Here is a 27,694-nt window from a genome sequence, read left to right as displayed (position 1 = left end):
AGCAGCCACCACCCCAGCTCAAAGTTACTTTTCTGTTGACACAGTAATCATAATACTCTCTCACACTTCACAAGCTGCACTTTCTTTTTTCTTTAATTGTTCTCTTTATATATTAGAACAAATATTCCCAGAAAGGAGGGAGTTCCTGCTATCCTGATAGGTAGGACATTTCTATTTAAATTTTTTTATAAAACTTCTAATTTCTGTGTTTTGATGAGACATGTGGTAAAGTGACCCCCCCCCCCAGTCCTTCAGATTTCCCAACAGTGCCTTTGAGACCTTGTAGGACCTGACCTCCAATGTGGTCCCTTATCTACAAGTGTTTGGTAGAGGTTACGTTAGCATATTGACTGAAAGATTACATACTCAAATTTCCGTGACCTGTGCTGGCCTTAACAGTTCTAAACGTGAGGTTATTTTCTGTTGTTTTGTTTCTGGCAGGACCACAAGCAGACGGTGCCACTTTGCACTTGAACAAGTCATCCACTTAGGTGTAAAAGGTATTATTTATATAGAGTGATAGTGTTTCATCTTCCCAAGGTATTTTTATAGGCTTTGTGTAAAATTTTGTATAAGTCTCTTTGATCATAAAATAGAAGTAAAACTATGTGATAACCACATATTTTTAATTTCCTATTGAGGAATTTCAGTATTGCTGTTTCAACTTACTAAGCAGCTGAAAGTAGCATGCATGCTTAAATAATTGAAAACAAGCTCATTGTGCTCTTCTTTTCCCTCTGTGATGGAATTCACTTCTGTGCTTACAGGTAGACAGGTAAATGGCTCTGTTGTGGAGAGTATGCAGGGCTGGTGCAATTCCATAGTTTAGAGAGAGTGTACAAGGGGGTGGAGAAAGGAATGGATTGGAATATGAATTACTTCAGGATCAGCCATAAACATGTATTTCTAAGCTTTGCAGTAACGTCTATGCTCTTTCTTACCTTCTCTTGTTTTAAAAGTGTTGTTTCCAGAAGAAATCATTTTACAGTCTCCCCAAGTGACGGGGAATTGGAGCCACTCACAGGACACCAGAAATGATGGGCAGTCCACCGCCAAGGTAGCGCTTGGTAGCTTCCATGTGTTTACATCAGCAACGTTATAAACTGGCTTCTAGCTGTGTTGTCTCTCAGTGGGCTGGAGTATTAGAGGAATGTGCTTCACAACCCAAAATCACAGATAAAATATGACTAATAGTCATAAAATAGATTTAGTGGTAAAGTGTGTATGTCATTGTATGTAGGGCTAAGATGGCTACAATTTATTAAGTGGGGGAAAGCAAGGTGTTTGTATGACCTTATAGTTTTGTTTAAAAATTACTATGTGGTTTTTGTATACACTCAGACGGGTACATTTATGTGATTGTGGGTGCAGAGATAATGTCTGAAAGGAAATACCCACAAATTATTAACATTTACAATCTTTGTGAATGTTGCAAAGGTATTTTATTTTTTACTTTTACAATCTAGTCATTCCATAAATAGTAATGTGTGCCCGTTACATGCCAGGTGTTGTCCCCGGCTCTCAGTATATTTTTGTGAATAAAATAGAATTTGTTTTATTTATGATTGTGTTTTTAGCAACAAGAAAAACCATTTATCCCATGGTGGAGCTTACAACTTATAATTCCATACTGTTGGAATTTGATTTTGTGAGCATGTATAATAAAAAATTTTAAATTGTATCTGATATTTAGAAACCCTTTTATTTTATAGCCCCTTCCCCAAAATGCACAAATGATGGCTTTAGAATGCCTATACAGTCATGGAAAATATTAATACTATATAAATGAAACAGCAAAGGTCATCCATGGAAATCATCTGCTGTGTGCTTCATATTTGATGTCTTGTTCTGCACGTAGAAAGGGGTCTTCGCTGGCACAGATGTGATACCATCCACAGTGTCTCCCTCCCCTCCCCACCTCAGTACTGGTCTGTTCCGCACCTCTGTCTCAGGGACAGTGTGAGGTGCGGGGGGTGGGGTGTTGGTGTTTAGGTGGGCACGCTGTTAATTGGCTCAATCTTAATATTTTAAAATGTAGAATGTTATCTTCTTAGGAGTTATCAAGAGTATTCCATCCATCAGCCAAGATGGAATTACAGGGTCTAGATTTACTACCTGCCTGAATCAACTAAAAACCAGATAAAATAGATAAAACAGTTTCAGACACTGGACGTCAGCCATGAGGGGACGGTGATTCCTCTGATGACGAAACAAGGAGGAAACAAGTCAGGTGACCTCCCGCGTACAGCCATCAGAGCGCGTCCAGGCCAGAGAGCAGGAAAGGGCAGCCCATGGTCTACTAAGGAGTCGGAATTTGGAAATGCAGGGAGAAGCAGGTGGTTGACGGAGACAGAGCAGGGTGGGGTGAGAGCAGGACAGAGAGCACGGGAGGGAGCGCCAAGGTCCCTGGGTTCTCAGCCGAGCGCTGACGAGCGTGTGCTTGTGAGCAGGGCACCTGGGCTGGGAGAGAACGAGCTAGGAAGAGCGGAGAGAATGAGCTTCGGTGTGGACACGGTGCCAGGGCGAGTCTGTGCCCACAGCCAGAGAAGCAGAACCTCGGGACTCCCAGGGAGAGCCTCGGGATTCCCGGGGAGAGTGCAGTGGAGGCCGCTGCCTCAGGAGTGCAGAGGGTTAGCCCAGCCTGACGCCTGTGATGGCCTCAGAAGGCACAGGCTGTTTCCAAGTAATTTAACTGCAGCCCAGAACAAAGTTGAAGAATATTTATAGCAATATAAAATTATCTAGCACCTAAGAAGGTGTAAAGTTCACAATGTCTGACACCTGATTAAAAAATGAAAGAAACTGAAAAACACAACCCATAAAGAGAAAATTTAATCTATTGGAACCAACCCCCCAAAATAACATAGTGATGGAATTGGCAGACATGGACATTAAAAATTATTATAAATATCTTCAATATGTTCAAGAAAGTATAAGAAGACATGAGCACGTTAAATAGAGACATGAAAGATAGAGAAAAGACAAAGTATGTCTTCTAGAGATAAAGAATTCAATGCCTAAGATGTAAAATACTTTGTACAGAACTAACAGCGGACTCGACCATACAGAATAAAAGATTAGTGAACTCGAAGGCGTGGCAATAGAAACTATCCAAAATGAAGCAGAAGAAAAATCTTTAAAAAAAAAAAGAAAAGAAAAATTTTAATTGCTCTAAAAAGTAGTCTTTTTTTTTTCCAAGAAAAACATGAAAAGAGCATCAGCGAGTTGCAGGACAACTTCAGGCAGCCTCAGGTAGATCTTGCTGGAGTCTCAGAAAGAGAGGATAGGAGGAACATTTGAAAAAATAATGGCTGGAATTTTCTAACTCTGAGGAAAACTGGGTGTGGTGACGCCTGTAGCCCCCGCTACTCAGCAGGCCGAGGCAGGAGGATAGCTTGAGCCCCGGAGTTCAAGGCCAGCCTCGGCAACATAGCAAGACCCTGTCTCTAGAAAAACAAAAAAGATACAATTAAGGTAATAAAAAGGAAAGTGTCAGAAAATATTTGCAAATCACATATTCAGTAAGGAATTTGTGTCCATAATATCTATTAAAATACCCTGCAAACTCAATGAGGAAACAACTCAATTTTTAAAAATGGACCAAAGACTTGAACACTTTACCAAAGACTGTATACAGATGGTAACAAACCCGTGAAAAGATGTTCGGCATCGTTAGTTGTTAGGGAAACACAGAGCTACAGTGAGATACCACACACCTATTAGAATGGCCAAAATTTAAGACTGACCATACTGCACGTTGGCAAGTGTGTGGAGCCACTGGACCCTGCCCTGCTGGTGGCGTGGAGAGTGGGACCGCCAGCGTGGAAAGCCACGTAAGAAAAGTAAACGTGCACCTGCCGTGTGATCCAGCCGCTTCTCTCCCAGGTGTGTCCCCTAGAGAAAGAAAGACATAAAGCCACACAGAGACTCATACGTGAAGTCCACAGCAGCTTCATTGGTGATTGCAAAGAACTGGAGACAGCGCGGCGTCCACCAGCAGGTGGCAGGTAGGCAGATGGAGGCGTTCTCAACGGAGCCCGACTCCGCACGAGAGCAGTGAGCCATCGAGACAACACAGACGGATCCCAGAACAGGGACCTGCTACGAGGGGCACGAGGAAACCTGTGGATTGGTGGGTCTGTTCGTCATCTTGATTGTGGTGAAAGTTTCACGGGTGTGTACACATGTCGGAACCTGTCAGATTACACGCTTTAACTGTGTGCCTTCTCACAGGACAGCAGCAGGAGAGTATGGTGGTACAACCTTCAGGACTAAAATTGGACAGTATGTGTAAAATTTTTAATGTAAAAACTTCTGATGTAGCAATTCTGCAGATTCTAGAATTTATCCTGTGAAAGAAGATACATGTGTAAAGCTGTGAGTTACCTAGTTATTTGTAATGGAAAAACTGAACATTCCATTGGTCCTGGACAAATTCTGTTTTTGTTTAAACGCACACAGAAAAGCAGTGCTTGTGTGCAGTCTCGAGCACGGTTGACAGGCAGGCAGTGCTGGCTCTCCACACTCTCCGAAAGGCCTGTGGGGTCCCCGCAGGGCAGCGAGGGTGTGCGTGACGTAGGTCAGCCTGGAAGGCAGGAAGGATGTACCAAGGGAAGACATGTTAGTGAGGTGAAATATTGTCAACAGAAAAGAAGGCAAACTGTGAAATAATTTAAGGAGATTTATTCTGAGCCAAACTTGAGGACCATGGCTCAGAGCCATGCCCAAGAAGCCTTGAGCAAGTGGACTCTTTGTGGCTGGGTTATAGTTTGGTTTTATACATGTTGGGGAGACAGGAATTACAGGTAAAGTCATAAATCAATACAGGGAAGGTGTACATTGGTTTGGCCGAAAAAGGCAGGACATCTCAAAGCGGGGGCTTACACATCACAGGTGGGTTTAGGAATCCTTTAGGTGACAACTGGCTGAAGGAGTTAGGCTTTGTCTGAAGACCAGGAATCAGCAGAAAGGAATGCTTGAGTTGAGGTAAGCGTCTCCTGTCTTTTACGTGACGCTATACCAGCATCAGCTCGGGAAGTCAACCACGTCACGAAGACCTGGCTACTGAGATGTTATCGTTTGTAGGCGTGACTCCCCAGGCTCCCTTAGAAAGGAATTTTTGGGGCAAAGAAAAAGATCAGAGTTCAGTCCTCAATATAGTCCTTTGTTTTAGTTTCATAATCACAAAATGTAGTTTATTTATATTCAAAAGTGAGTTCAAAAAAGAAGCATAACTCTTTTTAACAGATTTTTTAATTTTCATTATGTTTCAAAGGATATGACCTGCAACCCATCCATAGAGGTGTTAAGAAAATATACTTAATTGGAACACCCTAGTAGATGTTTCTGTTTGCTTTTTAAAGCCAGTGTAAACACAAAGCTGGTTTTTTAACCCATTTTTCTGTGTGATAATTTCTAGGATAGGAAAACCATGAAGGACGAAACTAAACACGGAAGGAAGGAGAAGTGTGTTGGTGCCAAGGACCTGCCAGGGGTGGTGGCCTTGGCCTCAGAGACCAGCAACTTGGGTATATGTGTGTGGGGCTCAGACACGAGCAACTCTGAATCGTGCCTGGGCATGTCTGGGGGCCCCTTGGCCAAGAGGGGGTCCTTTCAGTCAGCTGGGGGGCTTAAGATTTTATTCTAGTTCACAAGAAAGGTGCTGTCACGCGGAAGTAAGAACAGTCACGGGAGAGGTGTGGTCTCGCCTTGGCTGGAGGCCAAGTGGAGACTCAGTGCTTTGGGTTAGATGCTTTAAAAAGACTTAGATTATGGATTATTTTGCCATGTGCTCTTTTAAGATGTGAAAATTCTAAAATCATGTCTCTAGTGCACAGACAGGGGAGAAGAGTAAATTGGCCTATTTTTTCTCTCTCAGAAAGCTAAGTTAGTTTTCCTGGCTTGGCTCCATGAAATGCAGCCAGATTATCAGAGGGAACACGAGGTGGTCTCGCCGGGTCCAGCCGCTCCCCATCTCGGTCCTGTTTGAGGGTCTAGTGCAGTCTGTGCTGGTGCCGGGCCTGGGAGAGGGTGTGCCCACACTGCTCAGAGCCGTCTGGATCTGACTGAGACTCTGTCTCCACTGTGAACACAGCAGGCGAAATTCCCACCCCCAGAGCGAGAGAGAAGGAATTCTTCAATCCAATGCTGAACGAAAACCAGCAGTTGGCAGTCAGACGGATTCTGAGTGGCGACTGCCGCCCGCTCCCCTATGTTCTCTTTGGACCTCCCGGGACGGGGAAGACGGTGACGATAATCGAGGCCGTCCTGCAGGTGAGGCGGCTCCGCAGGGGCCGGGGTCTGCCCGCTGCTCCCGTCTGCGTCTTCAGGAAGCGAGAGTTTAGGTGGTGGAATCAGACGTTGTAAAGAGCTTGAGAAATCTCTGTTATTTCATAATACTTAGTTAGGTTTTCTTTTATGTACGTAGGATTTTAAAAGCTTATTTTTTAGGTTTTGGAAGCAACTTCGTTTTTAGAGTAGTAAACTATTTGATCACATCGTAAAATTTTGCCACAGAGGAGTTACACAGTAACTAGCTAAAGTGACCATTCTGCAGAAGTTTTTGACATCTCCATTTATATTTGAAATTAAATGTGTGGAAATGGTGTGTACAGCTGCTCCTCGACTGACAGCGGGTCTGTTGGGACCTTGTCCCGTCAAACGTCAGGGAGCATCCTGAGTGCACGTTGGCTGTGCACTGTCACAAAGTCAGGACATCGTACGTAGCACCACCGTACATCAGACACCGCGGTAGCTGGTGTTTATGTGTAATTCAGATTAGCAACATCGGGTACCTGCCTCGGTACTGTGCTGCAGGCCCATGTGAGAGAGTGAATCTGAGTCGGTTTCTGCCTTAGACGGTGGCTTCGAATCTTGGAGAGCTCAGAGAGGTTGACCGCCGAAGCTCAGATGTGCAGCTGCACCATGAGGCCAACTGTCGCTTTCATGTCACTCAGGCCAGTGTCTCAGAGATGTCAGGGATTAGCGCCTGCGTCCGCATAGCTGAGTCCCTGCACATGAGCCTGTGCGTGTGGGTGTCAGACTCACGGTTTCCACGCTGCAGGGTGGATATTTACAATCCTTGGTCTCTTTTATGTCTTCGATGAAGGTACATTTTGCTTTGCCAGACAGTCGGATTTTGGTCTGCGCACCCTCTAACAGCGCTGCCGACCTCGTGTGTTTGCGGCTGCACGAGAGCAAGGTGCTGAGGCCAGCGGCCATGGTCCGGGTGAACGCCACCTGCAGGTTTGAGGAGGTGAGCCCGGGTCCCCAGGGCCTCCCAGGAGAGCGGCACAAGCCCAGGCGGAGTCACCGCCGAGGGTGGCTGAGAAAGTGCCCCGTGCCGCGTGCCAGAGTTTTGTTCCCGAGTATTTCATGACATCTCATGCTCTGTGTAGATCCTCAGTCCTGCTGTGGGCCTCTTTAGCTTTTTTAAATTCTCATGCTCCTCTTTCATTTGATCCCTAAATGTATTGTTTCATTTTAGTTCATTTTATTGGTTTGGTTATAAGTATCCCTTTAGAGAAATTAGAAGTTTCTGATTTACTTGTGAAGTGTTGCTTTAAAAAAGAAATTAAATCTAGAAAACGTATGAAGTTGTTTTCATGAAGGGTCTGCAGGATTACATGTTATATCCATGGCTCTAGAGTCCACAAAACGTGGACTGAATCAATATGGAAGCATAAAATATTTTAATTTAAGAAAATCTTAAATCATTGCATAGTCATAATGAAGAAATGGCAGCAAGGCATTATTTTGTAGAATTCCTTTCAGGTTCATGATTCTTTGCAATTTAAAGAAATACTTAACTTGAAAAAAACGTGACTCCACCCCTGGTTGTCCCCAGACTATCATTGACGCCATCAAACCGTATTGCAAAGAGGGAGAAGATATCTGGAAAGCTTCGCGCTTCCGGGTAATAATTACAACATGCAGCAGCGCAGGGCTTTTCTACCAGATAGGAGTCAGGTAAGCGTCCTGGCATCGAGTGGGGCGCCGGGTCTCCCAGGACAGATCTGTGTCCGCCCAGGCTTCCGTCTGAGGGAGGCTCTGACACAGACCGTGGAGGACGGAGCAGGGCCCCGGGCAGAGTGGCTGGGAGGGGAGGGCCACAGTAGAGCCCGGCCAGGGAAGTGGTGTATGTGCTGAGACCCCAGAGACTCGAAGGATCCAACCGTGGGACAGGCAAGCAGATGGACTCGTGTGCAAAGCTCCTGTGGCTAGAGAGCCCTGAGCACGTTACCCCAGAGGAGACTGCAGAGCTGCGGCCTGTTGAGCGAGATCGGCAGGGGAGGCCTGGCACCCAGGGTCGCTGGTGGTGGAGAGGCCTTTGGACTTGACCCCTGGTTAGCTTGGAGGCCTGTGGACTTGACCACTGGTTAGCTTGGAGGCCTGTGGACTTGACCCCTGGTTAGCTTGGAGGCCTGTGGACTTGACCCCTGGTTAGCTTGGAGGCCTGTGGACTTGACCCCTGGTTAGCTTGGAGGCCTGTGGACTTGACCCCTGGTTAGCTTGGAGGCCTGTGGACTTGACCCCTGGTTAGCTTGGAAGCCATAGAAAGGCTCTGAGCAGGGGTGAGTCGTGAGGGGAGAGTCATGAGGGGTGCCACCGTAGGTGGACAGGCCCCGGGGGCTGGGAGGCGGGGCTGCACACCCAGGCGCGCTGCTCGGGAGCAAGGCACTCTCGGACCCCTGGGCCGAGGTAGGGCAGGAGGCTGCAAGCAGCACCCCCATGACTGAGCACCAGGCGGTGAGGGGCAGGCTGAGGGCGGGAGGGAGCAGAGGGTCCTTGGAGGAGAGCCCTGCCCTCTCTGGCAGCCCAGCGATGACCCCCGCAGCTTCTGGCTGGGCCCCTAAGGGCAGTGTCCAGCGGCAATGTTGGGAAGGTGACCGCCAGAGGCTGGGCCCCGGCTGCCCCCCAGCCCCTGCCTGTCTCTGCTGTGAGCTCCACGTGTCCACCAGCACCACACAGACCAGAGGCCGACAGCACTGCCCGGGAGCCGTGTGCAGCCGCCACGCCTGTCTCTCGTGCAGGAATTACTCTCGTACATACAGGATGCTCTTTGATTATGTCATCAGTAATGACTGATGAGACATTCACCTCTTTTTTTGGTTCCAGTCTTCAACGTCTGGCATGTTTTACACATTAAGCAGGTTGCATTTCAGACTGGCCACCCTGAGGTGCCCAAGAGCCACTTGAGGTGTGGCTGCTGGACTGGCCCCCGCAGGTCTAAGCAAGAGACGGGGGTTTTTGTGTTAGCGCGTGTTGGTGAGTCTGAGGTCAGGGCCTCAGAGGAGGAAACTCCCAGCAAGAACACACCCGGCTGCCTCTGTCTTAGGGCCGGAGCTCATTGGCAGAGGGCTCTGCGCAGGCGGGGCTGGCGGGTGCGCGCTGTGGGTGCCACTCCCGAGGGCGGGTGTCCGGGTGGGCGGGGCCAGCTGCTGCTGGAGGAGCGAGTGCAGCAGCCGAGAGGGGGGCGCAGGCGTCCCAGGCTGGAGGGGCCTTGGCCGGCCAGGAGCTCTAGAGCAGGAGCCATGCCGTAGGGTGCAGTGACTTTAAATAACTGCAGTTGATACAGAATTCAAAACTTAAATGTGTACATTCCAGGAAAGATACATGATAATACTTTTCAACAGCAGTTGGGACGTGAGGTAGGAATGGCTGATTTCCTCATCTTTCTCAGAAGAGGGAGTTAATGGGTATCACGTGGGAAGTTTTTATCTTGATACTTACAGATTCAGGCTGCACTGAAGATGCAGACTCACGAGAGTAGAAGCAGGAACGTGGCTGCCCGCAGGGTCCCGTCTCACTGGGGGCACCAGGCGCGGAGGCGGCAGCATTTGCGCAGCGTCTGGGGTTGGGTGGAGACTCGGGCTCAGCAGCCCGGTGTGCCCAGGGCGGCCCAGGGGTGTTCTGTGCTCTGGATCTGCGTCCCTGGCACCAGGGTGCTGCGCCTCCCACGGCTTTGCTGAGGTCTGGTGAGAGGGCCAGCCCGGTGCTGTCCCTGGGCTCCCGGGGCCTCAGCCTGCTGGCACGGAGGGCAGGGCAGTGCCCGGCTGAGCACAGCACGTGGGGCAGAGTCGGGGAAGGGGCCGGAGGGCCCCGTCTGTGACCACTGACCAGCCAGTGCACATGGTGCTCCCTTCGGCCACAGCCCACATGACATGGGGGAAATGGAGGCACAGAGAGATGAAGCAGCTTGCCCAGGGTCACACAGCAGGGAAGTAGTAAAGCCAAGACCCAAATCTGGGCATTTTGATTAATCTCTAGAAATCCAACATAGAGGGAAGAGTGTGCCGGAAACCTGCCCGAGAGCTGCCCTGGGAGGTGCTCTGTGCTTTGCTCCTACCTGCCCCTCACCCCTCCTTTTTTCCAAATCTTGTTAAGCAAACACACGTTGCTTACACAGCACCAGTTGCTGGTGTGGGCAGCTCATGTTGCCTGCCAGGCCTGTGGCACCCGAGGCTTGGTGACACCCAGACCCCCTGGCAGCCACTCTGGGACCCGAAGGTGCCCGGCTCGGCCTTGCCAGGACGTGCCACAGGCACTGTCACTGGGCAGTCGGCAGAGATCACCACTGAGGACCCCTCTGGCTCTAGAGTCGGACACTTCACCCACGTGTTTGTGGACGAGGCCGGGCAGGCGAGCGAGCCGGAGTGCCTCATCCCTCTGGGGCTGATCTCGGACGTCAGCGGCCAGGTAAGGCCTGCCGGCTGTTTGCTGCGGATGCTGTTCCTTCTTGCCCTGTGTTCCCGCAGGGATGGGATCCCATGGGCCTGTCAGGGATGGTCGCGGCCTTACAGGGGTCAGGAGAAAGTGCCAAAGACCCCGCACCCCCAGGAGCTGGAGGCCGTGGCTCTGCTATTCAGTCACATCCTTTATTCCTTTTGCACTAGAAGGAGAATGGCAGCTTTGTCTTGACTCATTCACTTGTAAAACATAAGTTAGTAAAACTTGTAGGTATTTGGGACCCACCAACTCCGCTTTCATGAAGGTGGGGTTCCCTCTCCTTTCCTGCCCCCACGTGCTTCCTCCTGGGGCACCTCCGTTCACCACTCGGGCGCCGTCTGAACTGCCCCGCCCCTCACTGTGCACTCAGCTGCCAGGGGGCACCTGCAGCTTCTGAGCCCCCGTCCTCAGACGCCCCCCCCGGGGGCCAGCATCGCTGTGAGGCCAAGCGCGAGGGAGGGAGGGACAAGGATCCGTCCAGCTGAGACAGGTGGGCGGCATGAGGAAGCTGAGCCCCGGGACGGAAGGCCAGAGGGTCTGCTGGGACCAAGCATACAGAAACTTCCAGAAGACAGGCCGCATCCCAGGACTCTTGGGGTGGATCAGGAGAGAAGCCCAGGCTACAGGTGTGGGGCAGACGCAGGACGCCCGTGACGCGGTAGGAGCTGCTCCGGGAGGGAGCTCCAGTCTCCAGCCCGTATGTGTTTTCCCGCATTCCTGCCGCACTGTCGGGGTGTTGTCATCTCGCGTGAGCAGTTCCGGCTGCGTCCTCCCTGGTCCCCTAGCCTCTCCCCAGTCCCCTGCAGCCAGGTGGCCGTCGGCAGCCCAGCCGTGCTGCCCTCCGCTGCTCCCCACCGTGCGAGGGACTGTCTCCCTCAGGAGCTGAGCCGCCTGTCTGTGTGCCACAGATCGTGCTGGCCGGGGACCCCATGCAGCTCGGCCCGGTCATCAAGTCCAGGCTGGCCATGGCCTACGGGCTGAACGTGTCCATGTTGGAGAGGCTGATGTCTCGACCAGCGTATGTGAGGGACGAAAATGCTTTCGGTGCTTGTGGCGCGTACAACCCCCTGTTGGTGAGTTCACAGGCCCTTTATTGTGCTCAGTGAAACCTGCAGGGAGGGGGCTCACCTCCCTCCGTCTGCCTGAGCCCCGCCCTGGGCAGAGAGTGCGGGTGAGGGGTCTTCCCGCCCCCAGCCTCCTCCCCGAGGAGGGGCTGCCTGAGAAGCCTGGCAGCAGAAACATCACAGAAATGTGTGACAAGTCAGAGTCGCTCCTCCCTCCCTCCTGGGTGGGTTTCTGGCACTTCTCACCTATCCCTGCGTCCCAGGACCTGAGAGATGTGCTTCCTCGGGGTCCCCTGTGGGGTCCGGGAATCCCAGGCGGTCTGGCTGTTGTCTGAGATTCTGTAGGCCTGGAGACGGTAAGAGAAGTTAAGTCCATGTTACCTGTTAGCCTGGGGAAAGCGGGAGGTAACTTCTGTAACTCTGCCCAAGAGCGAGAGTGCCCCTCACAGCACAGGGCTGGGTGCTCAGCCGACCTCAGACTTCGGCGTCAGCGCCTTTGGGAGCCCCCGGCATGCTGCGCTCGGGCCCGTGGGGTCCTGCACTGAGCAGTGAGCCCAGTGGCGTGTTCTCCGAACCCCTGTGACACACACGAAGGAGGCGTCTATCGGCCTCTGTCACTGGGGCTGACGCTGACCAGGAGGTGAGGTGCAATGACTGTGGGCAGATTTTCAGGGAGGAGGATTGGAACCTGTTCTCATTTGCCAGCAGTGGGGGCTGGGGGTGTTCAGGCTGAGGCGGCCTCGTGTGGGGACCACCCCCAGGAAGAGACAGCGGCTATAAACAATGGCTGGACCTAGAGGCGCCCGCGAGCTCTGCTGCCGCAGAAGGTGCATTTCACGCTCCAGATACCACCGTGCCAGAGACCTGCCCGCCACTTCTCTCGGGGTGGGGGGAGGTGCCACCCTCGAGACACAGAGGAGCTGACATCCCACCCCGCCATGGCAGGAGGCCAGTGCGCCGCCACCTCTGTCCCCACCCGGACCTTCAGGGCACATGCTCAGCGTGTGGCCACGGCACAGGCAGACCCCTGACCCACAGGAGACGAAGGCTTTGCGCTGCTTTGTGGCCTCACCCTGTGCCCTTCTCCCAGACTGGCTGCAGCCAGGGGACCCCGGGGCAGGACACAGGCGTCCTTTCCCTTTCGAATGGCCGGCCCTCGCCCGGCTGAAGCAGAGCTGCTGTGACAAGAGATGGAGTTTGGCGTCCGAGTAGCACTTCGGAGGCTGGAATGTTCTAATCACTGAGTTAAAGTTTGATCCCCAAGTCAGAAGTCTGGGGCCGATCTCACGCTGGGAGCAAGGGGAGCGGCCCTGCGCCAAGTGCACGTGCCAGGCAGTTGGAGACACACGCAGGGCTGCTCCACGTGCTGGTGACGCCCCTCAGTGCGGGCACAATGAGGCCTGCGCAGGGCTGCCGGAGCTCGCGGGGTCGCTCAGTCCATGAGCCTGGGAGCTGTTCCTTCCCTGCGGCCGAGCTGAGACAAGGCTCATGGGGGTTTGTGTTGAGGCCAGGGGAGCAAGACAGCGGGTGCAGGGCAAGGCCCACGGCGGGCGAGGGAGGCTCAGCCTGCCCCCGGCCTGCCGGGTTCCGGGTGCCCTTGGGGAGGCTCCTCGGCTGCGCCCAAGCACAGGAGAGGGGAGAGAGGCCATCTGCTCTGTTCCCGATGTTCATGTTTTCTACTAAAATGGACCTGAGGGGCCTGGTCTGGCGGCAGGTGGCACTTGCGGGCTCGGGGGGCACGGGGAGGCTGCCCTCGGGTGGAGATCGGTGGTTCTCGCATCTGCCACGCAGACCTCTCTCCCCTGAAAGAAGCAGTGTGTGCTGATTTGCGTGTGACCCTTGCCTGTCCTCTCCTGCAGGTCACGAAGCTCGTGAAGAACTACAGGTCCCACGCTGCGCTCCTGGCGCTGCCCTCGCGGCTGTTCTACCACCGGGAGCTGGAAGTGTGTGCAGACCCCGAAGTGGTGACCTCCTTGCTGGGCTGGGAGAAATTACCTAAGAAAGGCTTCCCTCTCGTCTTCCACGGCGTGAGAGTGAGTTGTGTTTGGAACTGTTACGTGGCCGGGTCTGGGTGCCACGTGGGGCTTGTGGTGGGAGGTCGTCGATCACAGGCGAGCGCCTCGGGCACAGTGTGCCAGTCTCGCCTGAGGGAGTCAGTGGCCAGGTGTTCGCCAAGTGCCTGGGGGGGCAGATGCCGCACGTCCCTAGAGAGCGGAACACGGTCAGAGGGCTTGTGTCCCTTCCGCGCGGGTGCCGACACCGCCTGCCAGGTGAGTCGCCCACACAAAGGGCCCCGGAGTGGCGGGTGCCCAGCGCGGGCAGGCGTCACAGGCACTGTTCCTCAGTGCTGGCGTGAGGTGAGCGCTGGGTGGCAGGAGAGAACCAGGCCCACAGAGCCCTGCAGGTGTCGAGGGCTCGGGGTCAGCTGGGAGGCTGGGGAGGCGGGCAGGACCCAGGGAGCTGGGCCGCAGGCTGCGCACCCACCACAGACGGCACCACCCACTGCTGCGCCGTCTCCCTGGGGACAGAGTGTCCCAGTGGCTGGCAGGACAGACAGGCAGGCAGCACGGGCCTCACCAAGTTCAAGACTAGCCTGGGCAACATAGCTACACCCTGTCGCTACACCCTGTCTCTACAAAAAAAATTTTTTTTTTTTTTTTGAGACAGAGTCTCGCTTTGTTGCCCAGGCTAGAGTGAGAGCCGTGGCGTCAGCCTAGCTCACAGCAACCTCAAACTCCTGGGCTTAAGCATCCTCCTGCCTCAGCCTCCCGAGTAGCTGGGACTACAGGCATGCGCCACCATGCCCGGCTGATTTTTTCTATGTATATTTTAGTTGGCCAGATGATTTCTTTCTATTTTTTTAGTAGAGATGGGGTCTCGCTCTTGCTCAGGCTGGTCTTGAACTCCTGACCTCGAGCGATCCACCTGCCTCAGCCTCCCAGAGGGCTAGGATTACAGGCGTGAGCCACCGTGCCCGGCCTCTACAAAAATTTCTAAGATTAGCTGGGTGTGGTGATGTGTACTTGGGAGGCTGAGGCAGGAGGATCGCTTGAGCCCAGGAGTTGGAGGTTGCAGTGAGCTGTGATCATACCACTGCACTGTAGCCTGGTGATAGAGTGAAACCCTGTCTCTTAAAAAAAGAAAAAAAACATAGTAAAGGGAATGGCTCTAAGTAAGAAACGGGCCTAACGAGACAAACCAGATCATCTGGAGCAAACTGCAGAGCTCGACTTGTGTGTGAGGTTCAGCTGGTGCCCTGGTGTGTGGGGAGGGTGGTGTTTGCGGTTGTCAGTTCTCCACATGAATCCACCTCTTCAGGGCAATCTCAGTAAGAACCACAGTGGGCTTTTTCATGGGGAAATGATTACAGAATGGAGTTGCAACTGTGCAAAAAGTTTTATAAAAGAAAAAGGAGTTACCTAGTCCCCAAGGTAACAGAACATACTACAAAGTTACAGTAAATAAAAGTATACAGTATAAAAACAGTAAATTGTTGAACAAAAACAGACTAAGAGGGTGGAACAAAGCGCCCAGGAACATTAAGTTAGTGGTTTCCAAGTGCTTGATTACGTGCGAGGCTCCGGGCTGGGCCCTGAGGATACAGTGGGCCCCACGGCTTCCTCAAGGCTCAGCTTCAGAGCGCGTGGCCCTGCTGTTGGGGCAGAGAGGGCCTCACCCCGGGCCTGGTGCCCACTCTTCCCCGCACACTCGCCATCCACCCCTCGAGTTTGCCCTGGCACCCGCCCCGAGCGTGCGCCCGCTCCCCACCTGGTGGGCAGCCGTGCCTGGGGGGCTCGGGAGGGACCTGTGCACTCGCGGCTGTGCCCACCCGTGCCTCAAGCTCCCGACAGGACACCTAGGATGGGCCACCCAGGCAGCTGTGGCCTTACCACCACGAGGAGGGCACTGCAGGCAGGCCCGCTGGTCTCAGGCTCTTACACGTTGAGCAGCAGGACGGCCCTGGCAGAGCTGAGCAGTGCTGCCTGGTCCTTGCGGAAAAGGTGCGCTGGCCTCTGGCTCCCGCGTGTTTCCCGTCTTCTGCTTCATTGTTTTCAGCTTTGTCTTTAACTCCTCGTCCTGACTCACCTTGCGGATGTCTCTGCACCTACCTTGCTGTGTTAGACTCCCTGTAGGTGAGCGGTCAGTCCGCGTCCCCACTCCCGCCGTGCGCGGCGCCCACCTGCCCTGCTCCCCGGACAGCAGGGCTTCTTCTGGATTCTCTTTTTTGATTCAAGAGTGATAGAGAAGCTTTTTTTCCTTAATTTTCAAGTAGGAAAGAAATATTTGGTCACCTCTTTTTCTGTTTCTAATTTTGTTAGGTCTGGTCAAGGATTTTGGCCTGTAAACTCAAGTTACTGCCTTTAAAACTTTGTGGCCACTTAGGTGTCAGTTTGGTAGGTGCTGAGGGCACACCAAGAACGTCACATCCCTGTCTTGGGGATGGGAACGGTCCTTCGTGTGGACGCCGAGCTCAGCTCCACGTGTCCTGACCTGGAATCCGTCCATGAGGTGCACCCTCGTGGGCGAAGGCCGTGAGGTCTCACGTTGCAGTTGTGCTTTTCCTCAGATTCTCCTAGGATCCCTAACCTCTCTTGCCTCACGTATTTAACTGCTGTGTTGCATGTGTACAACTGATTGTTTCATCTTCCTCACTAACGCCCTTCTGTACTTTGTGTTTTCAGCCTTGAATTCCACCTTGGGATATTAACCCTGCCACTTCCTTCTTCATACCTGGTGTTTCCTCAGCCTCTGTTTTCGCTCTTTGTCATTTCGTCTTAGTTGTAGTTCTTAGAAGCAGAATCCAATTTGGGAGTCACTACTTTTAACACCTTGACTGCCACACTAGGGAAAACATTTTTTCTTTGGGGCCATGGTGTTTTATTACAAAAATAGAATAAAAACTTCAAAAACAAAATGATCCTTTCTAATTTAATGAAAAATTTGTTATTTATTGTTTTCTATGCATGCGTTATATGCAATTGTCAATATTATTTGTAACAATAGGAACATCAACAAGGTTTTCACAAAGCCAACTGCAGGGTTTTGCCCAGGGGTCCAGCCATCACGTAACACGTATGCTACAGCGTGGCACGTGAGTTGCCTGTGCACCACACGGCTCCCAAAGTAAAGAGACCTCTGAGTTACATACAGTTCCCGAAGCCCCAGGCTCAAGACTAGCATGAGTTAAGTGCAGCTCACACAGCAGTTAAGGTGTTGATGAGATTCATCGGCCCAGTCTGGTGACTCCACTTATTCCTTCGTCTTTGCCCTATTACCTGTTGTGTTTCCTCTTTCTCCTTATTTTTTCTAGTTGATTGGTTGCACGTCATTGAATTTTTTCTGATCAATTTAGAAGTTCTACTGTAAGTTTCCATCTCATTAAGCTTTTTTTTTTTTTTTTTTTTTGAGACAGAGTCTCACTTTGTTGCCCAGGCTAGAGTGAGTGCTGTGGCGTCACTCAACCTCAAACTCCTGGGCTGAAGCGATCCTCCTGCCTCAGCCTCCCAAGTAGCTGGGACTACAGGCATGCGCCACCATGCCCGGCTAATTTTTTGTATATATATTTTAGTTGTCCAGATGATTTTTATTTCTATTTTTAGTAGAGACAGGGTCTCGCTCAGGCTGGTCTCGAACTCCTGACCTCAAGCAATCCACCCACCTCGGCCTCCCAGAGGGCTAGGATTACAGGCGTGAGCCACCGCGCCCGGCCTCATTAAGCTTTTTTTAAAGGCACTTCAATCATTTATTATAAATCTAAAGGGATAAATTATATATGGCTTAACAATAACAAAAACATCCTGAAAATTAGTAAATTCTTACTGTTTCATCTGGTGTTCACTTTTTTTAATTGAGGTAAAGCACATGTAACATAAAACTGATATTAACCATTTTTAAGTGAAAAGTATTAAGTATATTCACATTGTTTTGCAGTCAATCTCCAGAACGTTTTTATCTTGCAAAATTGAAACTGTGTACCCGTAAAATAATAACTTCCCTCCCCCCAGCCCTTGGCAGCCACCATTCTACCTTCTGTGTCTAAGAATCTGACGGCTCTGGGGACCTCATGTAAGTGGAATCACACGGCATTTGTCCTTCTGTGTCTGGCTTATTTCACTTAGTACACAGTCCTCAAAGTTCACCTCTGCTGTAGGACATATCAGAATTTCCTTCGTTTTAAAAGCTGAATAATATTCCATTGTATGGGTCGGGCACGGTGACTCACACCTGTAGTCCCAGCACTTTCAGAGGCTAAGGTGGGAGGATCACTTGAGGCCAGGAGTTCAAGACCAACCTAGGAGGCCGGGCGCAGTGGCTCACGCCTGTAATCCTAGCACTCTGGGAGGCCGAGGCGGGTGGATCGCTCGAGGTCAGGAGTTCGAGACCAGCCTGAGCAAGAGTGAGACCCCGTCTCTATCAAAAATAGAAAGAAATGATTTGGACAGCTAAAAATCTATATAGAAAAAATTAGCCGGGCATGGTGGCGCATGCCTGTAGTCCCAGCTACTCGGGAGGCTGAGGCAGTAGGATCGCTTAAGCCCAGGAGTTTGAGGTTGCTGTGAGCTAGGCTGACGCCACGGCACTCACTCTAGCCCGGGCAAAAAAGCGAGACTCTGTCTCAAAAAAAAAAAAAAAGACCAACCTAGGCAACATAATGAGACCCCATCTCCACAAAAAAATGTTTTAAAAAAATTAGCCGGGCCTGGTGATGCCTGTAGTCCCAGCTACTCGGGAGGCTGAGGCAGGAGGATCGCCTGAGCCCAGGAGTTGTTTTTTTGTCAATGAATTCTAAGAGTTCCCTATGTATTTTGGATATTAACTCCTTATATATGATTCACAAACGTTTTCTCCCATTTCATAGGTTATCCTTTTATTCTGTTGATTGTATCGTTCTCATGGAAAATTTTAATTGCGATGTAGTCTTTTTTTGCTGTTGCCTGTGGCTTTGGTTCATATCTGAGAAATCATTGCTAAATCTAGTACTGGGGAGCTTTCCTGTGTGCTTTCTTCTGAGAGTTCTGTAGGCGTAGGTCTTACGCTTAGGTCTTTGGTCCATTTTGAATTAATTTTTTTTTTTTTTGAGACAGTCTGACTCTATTTCCCGGGCTAGAGCGCCTTGGCGTCAGCCTAGCTCACAGCAACCTCAAACTCCTGGGCTTAAGTGATCCTCCTGCCTCAGCCTCCCAAGTAGCTGGGTCTACAGGCCTGTGCCACCATGCCCGGCTAATTTTTTCTATATATATGTTTAGTTGTCCATATAATTTCTTTCTATTTTTTAGTAGAGGCGGGGTCTCACTCTTGCTCAGGTTGGTCTTGAACTCCTGACCTCGAGCAATCCTCCTGCCTCAGCCTCCAGAGTGCTAAATGAATTAATTTTTGTATATAGTGTAAGGTGTGGGTTTATTTTCATTCTTTTACCCGCAGATATCCAGTTTTCCCAACACCATTAGTTGAAAAACTGTTTTCCCCATTGATTGGTCCTGGAACCCTTGTCACAAATCATTTGACCACATACACGAGAGTTCACTTCTGAACTCTCCGCTGTGCTCTGTTGGCCTGCTTGTCCGTCTTCGGCAGTGCGTCTCACGATCTTTAAGGAAGAGCGTTTTCAAGGTGAGCAGGACCCTCTGCTCCGGAATAGGGACGCTCGAGGACGGTACAAGGTGCTTCAGGTGTAGCTGAGGGCGAGTGGGAATTGGGGTGAGTGGGGAGCACCTGGCCTGCGACGGCCTCGCCGCAGCCACCGTGGACCGGCCGTGACTGGCGGCCTCCTCGCCGGGCTGTGCCATGTGCTCTCGCCACGGCTCCCTGGCCTGGCGTGCTGGGATCCGGCCGCGTCAGGCCCTGCAGGCCCTCCCGGCACACATCCTGCGGGTTGCCAGGCAGTCCCCGCACACCCTTCACGCAGCACAAGCCCGGCCTCCACAAAGGAGCCTCCCTGGCATTCTCTCCTGTGTGTCAGTCCCTGCCTGATGGGTCCCTATAGCCAGTCCTTCTCCTTCGTAGCCTTTGGCACAGTTGCAAGTGACCTCCCAGCTCTGTGACGATGTGACAACATCTGCCCTGCTGGGATATAAACTCTGCGGAGAGCAGGGCTGTCTGCCATGTTCCTTGTGTGTTCTCAGCACCGACTTCAGCTCAGTGGCTGCAGCCCTCGGCAGACGTTCCTAGTGTAGTGACGTTTTCTCTCCTGATTCCTGCAGGGCAACGAGGCTCGAGAAGGGAGAAGCCCGTCCTGGTTCAACCCCGCGGAGGCCGTCCAGGCCATGCGCTACTGCTGCCTCCTGGTGAGGAGCGTCTCCAGCCAGGTGTCGGCCAGCGACATCGGTGTCATCACACCCTACCGAAAGCAGGTACTCTCGCTCAGACAGCCTCGCCCTGGGAGGTCCCTGCGGCCCCTGCTCAGTTCCTGGAGCCCGTGGGAAGCAGGGACGGGCTCGCTGGGCAGAGCAGCAGGGCCACACGTGAAAGATGCTCCCCAGGAGAGGTCAGCAGACTGCAGCCCACTGGCCGGTTCCGGCCGGCTGCCTGGCTTTCTACAGCCCACAGCCCAGGATGGCTTTTGTATTTCTAAACGGTTACATTGTAGAAGTCTATATGGGGATTACATAATGTCCTTGATATTTGGCCTTTAAGAAAAAGTTTGCCAACCCTGGCTCTAAACCAGTCTCTCAGTGGGGCACTGTTGCTATTTTTGAATGGGACAGTTCTCATCTCATGTGATTCTGTCACATAATTCTAGGGCGTGAGCATCCCTGGCCCCCAGGTGCTGGTCCCAGTAACACTCACCATTTGCTGGACAACCAGGAGCTACACACACACGCACACGCGTGTTCAGAGTTGCCCTAGAGCCGTGCTGGGGTGCAGGCACCTTCCCTGCCAGACAGACAGATTTTAGTCGTGGAGCGTTCGCCCCTGGGGCGTTCGTAGCACCAGCAAAGCAGGAGAGGCTGAGCCCACAGGCGTCAGGGTGCCAGGACGCCTTTACTGAGCACACGCTGGTGTGCAGCCCCCTGGGCAGAGCCCTTCAAACATGTCATTTCCTTTTTCTGAACTTGGGACCTCACGAGGTGAGCACTCGGCTCTCCCAGTGGTACAGAGGTGCTTACAGAGGCCTCGGGAGGCGACTGACTCGCTGAGTGTCACACAGCTGTTGGAATTGGGTTTGCGCCAAATTCAGACCCAGAGCCCCGTCTCTCAATTGTTAGGTTGTGAGCGGTTTGCTGCACAGCCTCTCCTGACCTGTGACGCAGAGGACACGCTGCCCGGCACCTGCTGTCATGTCCCAGGCGTGTCCTGCACCTGCGGGGCTATCTCTGAGTGCAGCACATTTATGCTCCTAATTATTACTTAATCTTTCACATTTTGTCTCTCAGCTAAGTCGCCAATCTACCTCTCTTGATTCTCTTGCTGCTTTTTTTTTTGATGTGGTAAATATTGTAAGAAATCCTTTCAGATGGAAATGAGTGAAGAAAATTCATTGTTGGCCTATGAGATCAAAAAAGTTACTGTTGCGTTATTTCAGACTGAAGCCCTTCCTTGGATATTTCTCCTAAATCCACCAGCAGTCTGGGTTTAATTTAGGGATGTCTTTCTTTGAACTTTTTGAAGACTAGTTTTGCTGGCTGTAGGGTTCTTGGTTGGCATTTATTTTGTTGTTCTTTCAGCATTTTCAAGTGTATCACAGCCCTGCCGCTGGGTGCTGAGGTTCAGCTGGGAAACAGCCCTTCTCTGGTGGGACAAGTGTCTCTTGCTGCTTCCAGCACTTGGCTTTGGGCTCCAGCAGTTCTCTGTGATGTGTCTGGCTGCAGATCTCTTTGTGCTTCTCTTACTTGGATTTTATTGAGGTTCTCGTATATGTAGATTAATGTTTTTCATCAAATTTAGGAAGTTTTTGGCCGTATTCACACTTTTTTCTGGGGTGCAGCAGCTGTCCTTCTGCAACTGTCCTTCGTGTGTCGGGCTGCTGGGTATCTGGACGCTCCCAGGGGTGTCTGTTCCTTCCTCTCCAGTCTTCTGTTTTCAGAGTTCACCTTTCCCTGCCATTTTGTATCTGCTGTGGAGCCCTTCTCGTGAACTTTGGTTGTTAGACTTTTTAGTTGTTACACTTTTGTTCAGTTTTTTAATACTGTTTCCTTTAGCTCTTTGGACATGCTTACAATAGCTTCTTCTTGAAGCCTTTGCTAAACCTGCCATCTGGAGGTGCTCACAGTCTTGGCGATGCTTTTCTCCTTGAGTGCGGGTCACACTGTCCTGTTTCTTTGCATGTCTTCCAGGAATTATAGAAAATACATCCTAACAAACGTGGATCATGGCTCCCCCTTTGGAGAGTGTGCTGTTGCTGTTTTGTTTGTGTTTGTCTCTTTGCTTAATAGCTGCCTGAACTGAATCTGCAGCGTCCCCACAGTAGGTGACAGCTAATGTCCCTGTTGAGTTTTTCATTATTACTCTAAGCCTGGTGTCCCAGGGGCCACCAGTGTCTGCCCGGCTTCATGGCTGGCCGGTCGTGAGGCAGCCGTATGCTCCACACCCGCGCTGCAAGGTGCCACCCGCCCGCCTGGGGGCCACGCGTTGGGGAGCACGAAGCGCAGGCTGTTTTGTCTCCCCAGCTGCTCCTTTGCACTGGCCCTTCCTGTCTCCTGGGCCTGCCCAGCCCAGCTGGGGCTCAGCTGTCGGCCCTCAGAGTACAGCCTCACCCGCCCCTGGGGGAGGAGCCCCCAGACTGTGGTCACCCAGAGGTCAGTTTTTCAAGCATAAACGCTTCTTCGAGTTTGCGTCTTTGGTTGATTTCCTGAGCACACAGTTGCTTGTGGGGGGGCAGATCGTCCGTCTCCTCACTCAGCTGTCACCGTCTTGCCGGGCTTTGTTCTGACCTGGATCCGTTCAGCTATACCTGCCAGAAGCCCATCGGAACCCAGCTCGGGGACCCACATGCCACCACCCTGTGCCTTGCTGGGGGGACGTCCACTCTGCAGAGTTGCATCTGCCCCTCCCTGGACTCCGCGACTCTGCTCAGGCGTCTCCTCGCGGCCTGCGCTGCCTCCTGAGCCGGGTAAAGTTTCCCAGGGCTCCTGCCATTCACGGCCACCGTGGCCTAGTGGGTCTCTCCACTAGTCCATGGTTTTCCTCAAGGACTGGCTGGGAGCCTGCCCAGTGTGCAGCACGGAAGCCAGCGCCCAGTAGGCCCGCGAGTTCCTTACATGAGCAGGTCACTCGTCTGCCCAGATGGGCTGAGCAGCCAGGAGGTGGTGAAGTCAGGTCTTCAGTGGGCAGGAGGGAGGTGGCCTGGGAGCCCCCAGCCCAGCAGTAGGGTGAGGCCTGTGCGCAGGGAGCCCTTCCTGCGCCCCGTCCCCCCCACCGTCGTCCTCTCCCCTCCTGCAGGGCCCCACGGGCTGCTCCCAGCGGGCCCCGGTGCTCGCAGTGGAGCCCAGGCCCTCGCAGCTCTCTGCCGTGTGCCTCGCAGGAAGGCGCCGTGTGCCCCATGTCTGTCCCCTCATCACAGCATCAGCCGCTGGCTGCTGCCTGCACAGCCCAGGCGAGCTGGGTGAGCGCCGCCTGGCCCCTGGCCTGGGAAGGGGCATAGGAGCCCCAGAGCCACAGGCTGAGCCCGAATGCCTGGCTCACCACGCCCCCGCCCCACCCCGCGTCCCATCACCACGAGCCCACACGCAGGGGGATGCCCTCGTCTCCAGGGACGCACACAGTCAGGGTCCCTACCCCATGGCAGGTGTCCCATGAGACAGGAGACGGGTGCGTCGGGAGATGTCCCTTGAGGTGGTCGGGGACTTGAGAGCCTTCCCGTGTATTGGCCGTTCCTCGCTGCTTCGCATCTGGTGCTGCTGCATGTGATTCTCAGTGTTCCCTCAGCGCGTCGTCATTTCCCGCACGGGCTCCGTGTGGCAGGTGCGCAGAGACCGTGGCAGCTGCCTCCTGCACCGCCGCTTTTGTTAGGTAGATGTTTTTAACTTTAATGCTGTCAAATAGATAGATAGTCTCCTTTATGGTTTGTGCTTTTTGTTTTTTATCTAAGAAATCCTTCCCTGTATGGAGGTTGTGAAGTGTTTCCTTGTCTCCCTTCTGAGGTCTCCGTGCGCCCTTCCCGAGTCAGATCTGTGACCCGCTGGCGGGGTGTTGCTCGGGGACGAGCTGGGGCTGTTTGTCTCCCCTCGTGTGACCGGCCCTTACCGTGCCGACGCGTGTCCCGCCGCTCAGCGGGTCCTGCTGCCCCCCTCCAGCGGCACCTCACGGGCTCGGTGACCTGGGCTTCGTGACTCGTCGGCCTGCGGGGGGTGCAGCCCCACGGGCTTTGTGCTCTTCCTTGTGAATTTTAGAAATTCCACTTTTTCTCCCCAGAATGTATTTTTTTTCTCCTTGGCAACAGTTTATCAATGTATCTTACCTGTTTGGGTTTTTGGTTTGTTTTTTTATTTACCTTTGCATTTTGTATCTCACTGATTATCTTTCAAGGTTTGTGTTTCTTCTGAGATTCATCTTTTAATAGTTATTTCAGCAAAGGCCCGTGAGTGGCAAATTATCTTATAACTTACCTGAAAACATTCATTTAATCACCTCAGGCTTGAGTTTCAGCTCAGCTGTTTCTCCAGTGCACGGAAGATGTCTCGCCTTCGTCTCCCGGCCTGTGCTCTGCTGGGGAGCCCTCTCTCACTTGTTTTTCGTTCATTTTTAAGCAATGCCTTTTTTTCATATTTTGGTTCCCTTTATTCTGGTGTTGTACCGTCTCACCGCACCGTGTTGAGGTGTGAACCGAACAGTGTTCAGCTTCCCTCCACATGCCCCGTGCTCCCCGTGTCTGCTCTGAGATTGCTGGGTGGGCACGTGTCCGGCCTCTCAGCCCACCTTCCGGCCTCTGCACGTCTGTGTCTCCCCACCTGGGCGCCCACGAGAACTGCCCCAGCCCTCCTCCTGGTGTGGCTCAGCGTCTCCTCTATCCAGCGAGCTTTATTTTATTTACTGTGCTCTTTTTTCGAAGATTTCAGATTGGTCCTTTTTTATTTTTTTGCCAACATAACCTATTCTTACTTGTGGGTTTATTCGTTTCTCCAAAAGTCTTAAAAATACTTGACTTAAAGTCCTGTCTACGTATTCATTTATTTATAGAGACAGGGTCTCACTCTGTGGCCCAGGCTGGAGAGCAGTGGTGTTATCACAGCTCACTGCAGCCTCCAACTCCTGGGCTCAAGCGATCCTCCTGCCTCAGCCTCCTGAGTAGCTGGGACTACAGGTGCCACCACTACACCCAGCTAATTTTTTATTTTTTGTATGTTCACTGGGCTGGTCTCGAACTCCTGGCCTCAAGTGATTCTCCCACTGTGGCCTCTGAAAGTGCTGGGATGACAAGCGTGAGCCACTGCGCCCAGCCTAAGGTCCTTTTTAGACTGCTCGGTTATTTCCATTTCTTCAGGAGCAAGTTCTCTCCGTGGAGTTAGCTAGCTGCTCTCACGATGTCCCTTTTCCTCCTGTGCTTTCCTTTGGTGGTTGCCCACACGCCAGCGCTCAGGGTTTTGGGTGCCATGTCCCTCAGAGAGTGGCTCGGCTGAGGCCTTGGCTGCACCCTACCCCCTCACCCCGTGAGGTGCTCCTGGAGCCTGGCCCTGCTGCCACGAGCCTGGGTGTGGGGCCTGCAGTCCGGGCCACAGCAACCTGTTAGCGTCCCGGGAGCCCCCCCAGCGCTGGGTTCCTGCCCCGTCCCACCCACACACACATCCCAGGTGGGCAGCGGCCATGCGTCTTCTCACGTCCCAGCTGGGGTTCCCCCGTCCTTGCACATCCATGAACTTGCTCTCCTCATGACTATTGACCCCTTTCCCAGTTTACCTAAAGTCAGGCTTTGTGTTCCAATCACTTTAGAGTTGAAGAAAGAGGACACGGAAGTGAAGAGCAGAGTGCTGCGCCGGGTCGGTATTTGGCTTTCACTGTGCCGTGAAAGAACTGGTCACATGGCACCGTGCTGCCGTTACTCTTCCTTTTAATCTGTTTTAAAGGTGGAGAAAATCAGAATTCTTCTGCGAAATGTCGATCTGATGGATATAAAGGTTGGATCAGTAGAGGAGTTTCAAGGGCAAGAACATTTGGTTATCATCATTTCAACGGTAGGTGTCCGGTGTTCAGTGCGCGTGGCAGTCGCCTGGCGGTGGGGGCTCGGGCAGGTCAGGGAGGCAGAAGGGCAGTTGCAGGTGGAGCCTCCGGGCCGGGCACCGTCGTCAGCAGCAACTGCAGGAGGTTCTTAGAGAAAACACTCGGAGATCAGGAGCAAGGAGAGCAGAGAGCAGGGACCCAGGACAGAGCAGTGAACATGCAGGAGGAGGAGGGACATGGTGCTGAAGGTACAGAGCACAGGCGGGGGCTGCCGGGAGGCTGGCGCCCGGCCCACGCCACGGCTCCAGCGGGGCCGCCAGCAGACACCAAGATCAATTCCCCAGACTCCACTTCTTATTTTAAATTATCTTTATTGAACAGTACCTGTTAATTGCAGATAGGTTAGAAAATTCAGATCCAAAAAAAAAAAAATCACCTAAGACCCACCATCCAGAGATAACCCCTTAGCGGGGGGCATCTCCCTGGCTGCAGACGGTTGATGTGGCCACTCCTGCTCCCTGCCCACCCCTCTGTGAACCGAAAATGCGGTCATACTGCTACTTAACATTTCTAAATATTTTCATGTGTCATGCCCACAAAAAAACGTAAATTACCATGCTTATTTACCTTTGTGTTGTTTAGGTACGGTCAAATGAAGATAGCTTTGAAGATGATCGATATTTTTTGGGTTTCTTGTCCAACTCAAAAAGATTCAATGTTGCAATCACCAGACCCAAAGCTTTGCTGATTGTGCTGGGAAACCCTCACGTTCTCGTCCGAGTGAGTCTGTGGACGCCGTGGGCTGTGGGCTGTGGGCGCCGTGGGCTGTGGGCTGTGGCTCGCTCCAGGAGAGAGGGCTCGGGAGGCCCCACCTTGGAGACATGCTGGGACCGGGCTGGTTGTGTCCCCCCAGGACCCCTGCTTCGGGGCTCTGCTGGAATACAGCCTCACCAACGGGGTCTACACGGGCTGCGACCTGCCTTCCGAACTGCAGTCTCTGCAGAGGTGAGTCCTGCTTCTGTCTTCCTAAGGGATGGGCTTGAGGACTTGCCCAACCCCACACCTCCCCTGCTCCCCCACCCCTGCACACACCTGACCGCCACAGCCCCAGGCCCCAGCCTGGCCCCTTCAGCTCACCTGCCCCCGCCCCCGACATTTCGGGTCAGTGCCGCTCTTCCCTGTGTAGCCTAAGCGAGTGAACATGGCACCTTGCAAAACCCACACTGGCAAAGGAGCCCCTCGCTGGCGGCTTCTCCACATGCAGCTGTGCCAGGTGATGCCCCTGCCCCTGCCGCCCAGCGGTGCCAGGATCCTCGAGACCAGAGAAACGTCGGGAGCCCAGTGATCTGCAGTGGCTGCCCTGCCGCGTCCCCTACCTGTGGACCCCTGGGCTCCGCCTGGCCCAGCGCATGTCACCGTTCCTGTCCCCATGACTCCCGTGGGCCATCCTTGTCTCGCAGACAGGGCTGCGTGTGCAGGAGGGGCCACGGGGTCGTTCTGAGCTGCTCCTGCTGCCAACCTCGGTACGAGCTGGCCTGTTCCTGCCACCAGGCAGTCACTGCCACCCTGCCCTGAAATAAATGCTCCAGTAACCCCAACTGCGTTTTCACTTGGAGATGTGCCTGTGTTGGTGAAGACCAGGGTTTCATGTGACCTCTGACCCTGGCTGGGTGCAGTCTCTGGTGATGCGCCCCCTCACTCTGCCCTGACCCAGCTATGTGCCAAGCACCAGGGAAGGCCGCCAGCTCTGCCCAGCGGAGAGCCTCAGCCAAGGGCCGGTGGTGCAGAGCGCACATGGTCTGCTGCCC

At 52.8% G+C, this 27,694-nt stretch overlaps 1 protein-coding gene across 1 annotated transcript in view; it reads left to right on the top strand.

Annotated features, from left to right (window-relative positions):
* The window catches only part of MOV10L1 (Mov10 like RISC complex RNA helicase 1), a 49,419-nt gene extending 21,935 nt beyond the window's left edge, over positions 1-27,484 (top strand). Inside the window, exons 8-21 of the mRNA XM_045554708.1 lie at positions 442-500; positions 960-1,057; positions 5,420-5,528; positions 6,095-6,273; positions 7,109-7,255; positions 7,847-7,968; positions 10,599-10,698; positions 11,637-11,801; positions 13,652-13,825; positions 19,994-20,143; positions 25,793-25,900; positions 26,618-26,666; positions 26,800-26,891; positions 27,073-27,484. Coding sequence (XP_045410664.1) covers positions 442-500; positions 960-1,057; positions 5,420-5,528; positions 6,095-6,273; positions 7,109-7,255; positions 7,847-7,968; positions 10,599-10,698; positions 11,637-11,801; positions 13,652-13,825; positions 19,994-20,143; positions 25,793-25,900; positions 26,618-26,666; positions 26,800-26,891; positions 27,073-27,231 — 1,711 coding nt within the window. The 3' untranslated portion in view covers positions 27,232-27,484. The remainder of the gene's footprint in view (positions 1-441; positions 501-959; positions 1,058-5,419; positions 5,529-6,094; positions 6,274-7,108; positions 7,256-7,846; positions 7,969-10,598; positions 10,699-11,636; positions 11,802-13,651; positions 13,826-19,993; positions 20,144-25,792; positions 25,901-26,617; positions 26,667-26,799; positions 26,892-27,072) is intronic.
* The last annotated feature ends 210 nt before the right edge of the window (positions 27,485-27,694 follow it).

Source organism: Lemur catta, chromosome 6 (assembly GCF_020740605.2).
Source record: "Lemur catta isolate mLemCat1 chromosome 6, mLemCat1.pri, whole genome shotgun sequence".
Taxonomy (NCBI): Eukaryota; Metazoa; Chordata; class Mammalia; order Primates; family Lemuridae; genus Lemur; species Lemur catta.
The sequence above is the reverse complement of the archived record's forward strand: the minus strand, read 5'-3'. Positions and strand labels throughout refer to the sequence as shown.